At 44.2% G+C, this 8,793-nt stretch overlaps 1 protein-coding gene across 1 annotated transcript; it reads right to left on the reverse strand.

Moving 5' to 3' along the window:
• Nucleotides 1–3,881: 3,881 nt before the first annotated feature.
• Nucleotides 3,882–7,747, reverse strand: dmrt3a (doublesex and mab-3 related transcription factor 3a). Its single transcript, XM_086257706.1, has 2 exons — nucleotides 6,327–7,747; nucleotides 3,882–5,148 (listed from the first exon to the last, which is right to left on the reverse strand). The coding sequence occupies exons 1-2, from the start codon at nucleotides 6,724–6,726 to the stop codon at nucleotides 4,136–4,138; spliced, it is 1,413 nt and encodes a 470-aa protein (XP_086113832.1). The 5' UTR covers nucleotides 6,727–7,747; the 3' UTR covers nucleotides 3,882–4,135.
• Between the last annotated feature and the right edge of the window lie 1,046 nt (nucleotides 7,748–8,793).

Here is an 8,793-nt window from a genome sequence, read left to right on the forward strand (position 1 = left end):
CAACATGACATCATGAAAACAATTTTAAACAGCACAGGAAACAGTTTTCAGAACATTAAAGGCTTCTTTCATTCCCACAGCGTGCACAGATATGTGACAGTGTGTGTTTATAAAAATCATGTGTTAACTGCATTTGGGCTTTTTGTGGAAACATGCAGGAAGCAGCGATTTTGGCTGATATGACCTTTGCGTGGATGCAGACACACAGTCCTCACATGCTGTCCAGTTTACTTTGGGCCTGATTGAAACAGCAGCATCTCGTTGGAAGCGTCCTGCTGTGCATGCCGTAAAGTGTAACAGGAGCTGTGTATAGACAGAACGAGCAGCGTGGGATCACTGGGGATCCTGCTATGTTAATTAGCCTCTGATGGACCGACAACACATGCAGCTGAATAGAAAACCAGGCGGGGCGACATTTGTCTCTGTCTGAAGGAGGCTGACACCTCGACCTCTCATGGCCAATGTGCAACAAACAGGAGGACGTGTCCTACAGCTGCCTGACAAGCTTCATCCACGCTTTTTACTTTCATCTGCATTTGCTGCACCCAGCCAGTTCCCTGTAACCCGACTGCTGGTCATCATGTGATAATTGGGACATTTTCTCTGTGAGAAAGAGAAGCAGCTTTAAAGTAAACTTACATTCCTTCAGTCTGAGTTTGCACTGACATTATCGATGCACTGAATAAAAGCTGTTACTTACAAGCTCCCCACACTTTCATTTGGAGAATAATATCGTTGTGATGTTTGGGAATTACACTTGTATCATATCCAGAAAACTTTCCTTTTATCCTAGTTTCACTTTTATGTAAAAGTATTGTATGTAAAAAATATTTATGTGGATAGAATTTTTTAGCACACAAGCATGCGCTGCAGTTTAACAGGAATGTGAAGTTTTTAAGATTAAAACGTGACATTCCTCTGTTGTCCACTGGGTGGCAGCCTTCAGCCGGAAATCCAGCGATGTTCTGTTATTCTTACTCCACAAAAAAACAAACAAACAACAACAACAAAAACAATTGATGTAAAAGTTCCTCTCGTTGTTTGAAAGAGTCCAGATCATTTAACCTCTTTGCTATAATTAAACTATTGATTAATATTACTAGTCTGCATTTGATCAAAAGTCTTCTGCTTTGGATGTAAATTGGATTTCTTATTGTGGGGTTTAGATTACATTAGCTTCAAAGATATTTCATTTTTTACATTTTACAGCTGGTTACACTGTTTAGCTCAATTTTAGTCATTAACTATCAGCTGGTAATATTTAACCTTTCCTCATTACGTAGCAATTTACACACACACACACACACACACACACACACACACACACACACACACACACACACACACACACACACACAGCCTGTCAGATCGGATGTTGTGACATAGAGAAAGGTCAGTTTTACCGGGAATATGATGGCATACATGTGTTGGCTCCACATCCAAACACGCTGAATCATTTCATAATGTGAGCACAGCACAGTTAATGCATTTCACTGAGTCTTTCAACAGCTTACTGTAAAGGAGACTGAGCAGTATGACTTGGTTAAAGCCAAACCCGTAACATTACATATTTCTTGCTATTAGAAAGGTCAAAGGTCAGAGCAGTGACGACATTGATTCCGGTTCAAAAGAGCCAGATTTCATGAAAATGAATGGATAGTGCAGGAAGAGTGGCTGTCTGAAAATTAGATGGATTATCTTTTTTGTTTTTTTGTATTTATAATTCAGTTTCCACATTTCTTCCTTCCAGGAGTCCAAAAAAAAGAAGAAGAAAAAAGAAAGAAAGAAACTAAGTACAAAATTAAGTTGATGTTAAAAGTGTTCTCATTAAATATTAGGTATAAAATCCGTTAATGAGTCACATGTTACTACTTTAAAGTAGTTTTTTTAAAGAAAATATTTGGTAAATTAATCAATTAATGGAATAAATGTTTATGTGCTGAAGATGCAGGACTGAGGCCAGAGCTCCTGTTTGTCAATATCAGTGTGGTACATAAAATGTCCAGTAAAAGCAACAACAACAACAACAACAATAATAATAATAATAATAATAATAATAATAATAATAATAATAATAATAATAATAATAATAATAATAATAATGAACTGGCAGAAGAAAATAAAAGCTTGTTATTTTGCGGTTTGTCCACCAGAGGGCGCTCTGCAGCTTCCCTGTTGGCAGCACACCTGAGTCTGAATCCATATATTGCAAAGAATTAATCAATAAAACAAAGATTATTTTTAAATGGCATCATTATATTATGTCAGCAAAGCCTCATAAATATGTGACTGCACATGAATGTTAGGAAATCTGTTTGTTTCATGAGTCTGAAAGACAAAATAATAATATTGGTCAATGAATCGGATTCTTAAACCACTCAATAATAAGATGGCATCAGTCTTGAAAATATCCCCAAAAAAATGTCCAAAATAACAGACAAACAGATTATTTTATTGATAATTTGGTTTCACGTGTCTTTCCGCGTGTATAAGATCACTCTGACGCTTCTCTCGTGTTTTGCATCCACATTTTAATTAGTAAAGCAGCAGCTGTCAGGTGACTGTAGTGCAGTAAAAACAGTGGCGAGCAGCACACGAGGAAATATCACTGCGCTGCCACAAAGCGCAGAAACAGTTGCCGAGCTGTCCATGAGCAAGGCAGGGGTTCAGCTTCCGGGCGTGTCCTTCCGCTTTCCTGCCCACACTGTCGGGGATTCTGTGGCTTTCATTTCTCACATCACTCGTCTTCGTTACATCTACTGTTTTGAAAATCTTCATTATCCACGTCACGAGAGTCTCCGGCGCCTGTTTGTGGTTTATGTGCAAAGGACACCACGAGATGGCAGCACGTGACAGGTTTAACGCGAGGGGCCGCGCGCTGAGCGAAGGAAACGTGGACTAGCGGATATTCATTTGTGTATTTCTGTGAGTAAAAACTATTTGCCCCCCACGCGCGTGGATAATTTTGATCCACAGATTATTCACAGCACTGTCACTTCTCTGTTGTAACTAGAAAGTCACGTATGTTTATTTTAATCCGCCGCAGCTGCTTAATCCGGATGTTTCGTCTTACCTGGTTCTTCCCTCGTTGGAATTTGTCACCTTTGGAGCGTCTGAACAAGCGGAAGCTTAAAAGCTGGAGTATGTGATTGGTCTGCAGCTGCGCAGATCATCAACACGTCACAGGTTTAAATACACGAGCACTGAGGGAGACACGTGCTCTTATTATTGCGTTTGAGATTTTTAAAGCGCTGACAGCCTGACTGACGTCACTGTCTGATGACGATCAGTGTTTGTTTTTCACTTTTACAGAAACATCTTCGACATGACACCAAATATCTAAACAGTGGGTTTCACGAGGCTTTAATCATTTTAATAACATGAATATCATATTTATAATCTCGTGTTTTGATGCATCGAACTGAGATTATTCATTATTTTCTTTAAAAGAAATTAAAGGACACTCAGATTTTTTAAAGCTGATTTCAGATCCTTCAGTTCGGCTTTTACAGGTGATATGAAAACATTTCATACAAAAACAACATCACGTGTCTGTGAGGAGTGCGCTGACGGTGCCACGGGTGACAGAGATCAGGCCCACAGCACACTCACAAACATATTAAATGTTTCCAGTCCTGATTAAATTAAGGTTTTATTATTACTGCTGCTCCATAAAACAAAATCATTATCGGGGATGCTTCCATATTTTGCTTCTATTATTTCTTATTATCCTTTGGTGTCACGCGTGTTTTATGTGTGGATGTGAAGCCGGACTGTGGGCAGACATGTTGTAGTCTCGTGTAATCGTGACTGAGTGTGTGTGGCCGACACGCAAGAAAACAGCCTTTATCCGTTTGGACTACTCACATTTATTTGGCATTACTCGACATGCAGCCGTGATCCGGACACGGCAGATTTCACAGTACTACACATGCTTACAGGAAACAGCTGAGACGCTTTCAGAATAATGAGTCTGTTACATTCACCCGCTTTGGTCGAGTCCAGTGTGGGAAGCGCGAGGCTGATGTTTGAGGTTCATCGGAGTGATTGCTCCCACGGCTCAGCTCAGACAGGACAGTCCACGCCGTCCACGCACACGTCCTGTCACGGTGACACATGTTCCTCAGTCTCCTGTTCAGCTGGAGGAGTTCAGGATGCGGGAGTCCGCCGAATCTGAGCGCTCCTCGTACTCCTCATCCGGGGAGTAGAGGCCCGGCTTGGGCCCCAGCGGGCACCCCTCCTCCTGAATGCCCACGCGCGGCTCCTCGGAGGGCCTGGAGGGGAGGAGGGTTGAGCCTCGGAACAGCCCGGGCCCGCCGGGGGCGCCAGGGGGGAACGGGGACACGTACTGCGCCGCGGAGCGCAGCTGGTACTGCTGCTGCAGGGCCACGGAATTCCACAGAGTCACGTCGTTGTGCACGAAGGGGCCCGCGTGGCTGCGCGTCAGAGAGCTGCGCAGCATAAGCGGGTAGCGCGTGGGCTGCGGGAAGGACGGGTGCTGCAGGGGGACCCCCAGCGCGCCCGTGGACACCACCCCCGCGGCGGAGTCGGAGGTGAAGCGCAGCGAGTCCGGGACCCGGAAGGCGGAGCCCACGGACCACTTGGCGGAGGAGGACGCCGGGTGGTAGGAGCCCAGGCCGGGCTCGAACAGGTGTCCGTTGGAGGGCAGCACCAGCGCGTCCGCGTGCGCGTCCGCGTGCGGTGGCGCGCTGGCGTCAGGATTTCGACTAGACAGCAGCACCTCGATGGCCCCCACCAGGTCGCCCCCACAGCCCCGCAGGATGAGCTCCAGGACCGGAGGCTTGTGGGCGGGGAAGATCTTCTTGAGCACCTCGAGCGGGGGCCGGTTGGCCCGGAGGCTGAGGGGCAGCGTGATTGAGCCGCCGAGGCCCTCGATCAGCACGCCCTGCTCCGCGGGGCTGGCCGGATACTTCTGCGGACTCTCGGCTTTGGCCTCCTTCTCGGCGCTCCCGGCTTTAGGGAGGCCGTAGCGGCTCTCCTCTGGCAGGGAGGGGGTCCCCGGAGGCTCGGGGGTGTAGCAGTTCGGTTTGGAGGCCTCCGGTGAGCTGACCGCGTCCTGCTCCTTCTCGCTGGAGCTCTCTCCGTTCTCTCCTGCTGAAACCTCGTCTGCGCCGTCCTCCGTGGACTCTGCGGGTCAGAGAGTCACAACTTTATCGGCGTAAGCACAAAATCACGAAAGAGTGTCAGCATCCACAGAAAACTTTAAGCACACCCCTAAGCCTGTGAGCTCACAGGCGGTTAGTGCGAACTCCTCACCCGCCTCACAGTGCAAACACCTCCACGCTCCTCACGAGGAAAAGCAACACGCCATTAATCGCGTGTCACGACTTGTCCGCTACACGTAGACGTGTGAGGATTTATCTGAGCCTCCTCACAGAAGCTGTTAACGCAGAGTGCTGAGTGCGCGCGCCGTGGGATCTTTGACCGCAGTTTGCAAACACATGGCCTGTTGCTCGGCAACATTTCATCCGAAGCTGACCTCCTGTGAGAAATATGGCGATTATATTCGATCGGGCCTGTCCGCCGCTGATTACTGTAATCTTTTACAGTCACGCAGGAAATGAAAGCGCGCGTGTCCGAATCCGTGCCTAAAGTGTCAGGAGCAATAAAGGTGATTCGGGCAGGTGGATGGAAAGTAATTATTCCTTAATGGTTCTCACAGAAATCATTTCCACGCAGGTCAGCGAGAACTAAGCACGTTTTATTTTATATAAATTATATAGTTTCTATATTTATATAGAAAATAAAATTTCTGCGTGAAATAGAAGAACATTATTAAAAGTTCAGCAGCAGAAAAAACGTCTGTAATAATTCAATATGCATCATTATTTAAACAAATGTTAAAAACTGAATTAATTCATATTGTTTTAAAAATGTCAACACGTCTTTGTTTGATTTCGCTTCAGTTTTATTAAACGTCTCTTTCCTGAAACAGCTCATCTCTTCATCTGTTTCCTGACTCGCAAAGTGAAACCTCGTATTTGCGTGATTATTTCACAGAAATCGGAGTGATGTGTATCGATCACTTCAGCTAAATGTGTCATTATCAGTGCAGTCAGACCGGCGAGCAGTGCTGAAATGATCATTTCAGCTTTTATATTGTTTCACATCCGTTTTTGTTTGACCTGAAAACGGTTTTAAATAACAAAGTCACAATGTTTATACTGTGAGTTTCAGGCCTTTAAAGATATTCTTATTAAAAAAAACATCCCATAATTTCGAGGGTTTTTTTCTTCATTCCAGACAAACAATAATTGTTTAGAGAGTCAAATATCTCCCCCCTGCTCTCCCCCCTGCTCTCCTACCTGAGCACAGCGGTGCTCCGGGCTGCCCCGGCTCCGTGCTGCTCCACCTCAGCTCCAGCTCCTCGGTCCTCGGCGGGGCTGGCTGATTCCCCTCGCCGGCCCCGGCTAAGCCGATGCCGGGCAGCACTCTGAGGGACTCCGGGATGAGGCTCTCCAGGCTCTCGTTTGCCTGCTGCCTCCGGAGCGCCACCTGCGCCGCCATGACGCGCTGCCGCTCGATGATGAGGATGCACTTCTCGCAGGTGCAGTCTTTGAACCGGCAGTAGCGCTTGTGACCCTTGAGCCAAGACAGCACGCCGTGGTTCCGGCAGCGCGCGCACTTGGGGGTCCTCTGGAGGGGGGCCCGAGGCTGTGACACCGGAGCCCCCATGTAGAGGTACGGAGACCCATAACCGTTCATTGCGTCGGACTCAGCGTGTTTTCCAGCGTGGACGCGGGCGCGAGAGTCGCCGTCGGCCGCAGCAGCAGTCAGAGAGGTGGAGGTGGATGGAGCTGCTGTGCTGCACGCATGACAGGAGGAGGATGAGAGGTGTGGGCTTGTAGTGGAGGATCCACCTTTCCTCAGCTGACAGCACTGATACGCATCAGCCTGACACGCTATTGTGGAGACGAGCAGTAACCAAACGCGTCAAAGCGCCTGCGAGGATCAGATAACAGCAACGACCTCCCGAAGCACCGGACACGCTGCTGGAGGCGAACACGTGACCCTGGATCCGAAATGAAACCCCGTGTTACAGATTTATCAATGAAGTACAACATTACTGCAATATTACTACAAGATTATTCCAATATTACTGCAACTTTACTGCAATATAGTGCAATATTACTGCAACATTACTGCAATATTACTACAAGATTATTCCAATATTACTGCAACTTTACTGCAATATTACTGCAAGATTATTCCAATATTAGTGCAAAATTACTACAGCATTAGTGCGATATTACTGCAATATTACTGCAAGATTATTCCAATATTAGTGCAATATTACTGCAACATTACTGCAATATTACTGCAAGATTATTCCAATATTAGTGCAAAATTACTACAGCATTAGTGCGATATTACTGCAATATTAGTGCAACATTACTGCAATATTAGTGCAACATTAGTGTGATATTACTGCAATATTAGTGCAACATTAGTGTGATATTAGTGCGATATTACTGCAATATTAGTGCAACATTACTGCAATATTACTGCAACATTAGTGCAATATTAGTGTGATATTAGTGCAACTTTACTGCAATATTAGTGCAACATTAGTGTGATATTAGTGCGATATTACTGCAATATTAGTGCAACATTACTGCAATATTACTGCAACATTAGTGCAATATTAGTGCAACATTAGTGTGATATTAGTGCAATATTACTGCAATATTAGTGCAATATTACTGCAATATTAGTGCGATATTAGTGCAATATTAGTGCAACATTAGTGTGATATTACTGCAACATTACTGCAATATTAGTGCAACATTAGTGTGATATTAGTGCAATATTACTGCAATATTAGTGCAATATTACTGCAATATTAGTGCGATATTAGTGCAATATTAGTGCAATATTAGTGCAATATTACTGTAATATTAGTGTGATATTAGTGCAATATTACTGCAATATTAGTGCAATATTACTGCAATATTACTGCAATATTAGTGCAATATTACTGTAATATTACTGCAATATTACTGCAATATTAGTGTGATATTAGTGCAATATTAGTGCAATATTAGTGTGATATTACTGCAACTTTACTGCAATATTACTGCAACTTTACTGCAATATTAGTGTGATATTAGTGCAATATTACTGCAACTTTTCTGCAACATTAGTGCAATATTACTGCAATATTAGTGCAATATTAGTGTGATATTACTGCAATATTAGTGCAATATTAGTGCAATATTACTGCAACTTTTCTGCAACATTAGTGCAATATTACTGCAATATTAGTGCAATATTAGTGTGATATTACTGCAATATTAGTGCAATATTAGTGTGATATTACTGCAACTTTACTGCAATATTAGTGCGATATTAGTGTAAGTAGCTCAGAGAAAAATCACTCTGCAGGACACACTCGTATGAAGATTTAAGAGCCTCGTGTTATTTCCAGGCACTCGATTTGTTTTGAGCCCCTTTTTAGCAACATTAGCGTCGTACACCACACACACACACACACACACACACACACACACACACACACACACGTAGAGAGAGAGGGTGTGTGTGTAAAAAGAAGCGTGAGATCACAAAACGACTAAATATGACATCTCCTGTGTGCAGGTTTCAAAAGGACTCGCTCCCTGAAACAAACCAGCGAAACCTTTAAATCTTAAATCAGCTGTTTCATAAAAATACAATCCAAACTTTCCCTTTTCCGAAATATCCAGATGAGTCACCCATGAAAACCTTTACGGTGTAAAAAGGTTGCTATTTAAAGACTGTTCATAATTCGAT

The sequence above is a fragment of the Aulonocara sp. 'chitande type north' Nkhata Bay genome, linkage group LG12 (genome assembly GCF_057382095.1).
Source record: "Aulonocara sp. 'chitande type north' Nkhata Bay isolate Kocher_YH1m ecotype deep benthic linkage group LG12, A_spYH_male_GT1.1, whole genome shotgun sequence".
Classification (NCBI taxonomy): Eukaryota; Metazoa; Chordata; class Actinopteri; order Cichliformes; family Cichlidae; genus Aulonocara; species Aulonocara sp. 'chitande type north' Nkhata Bay.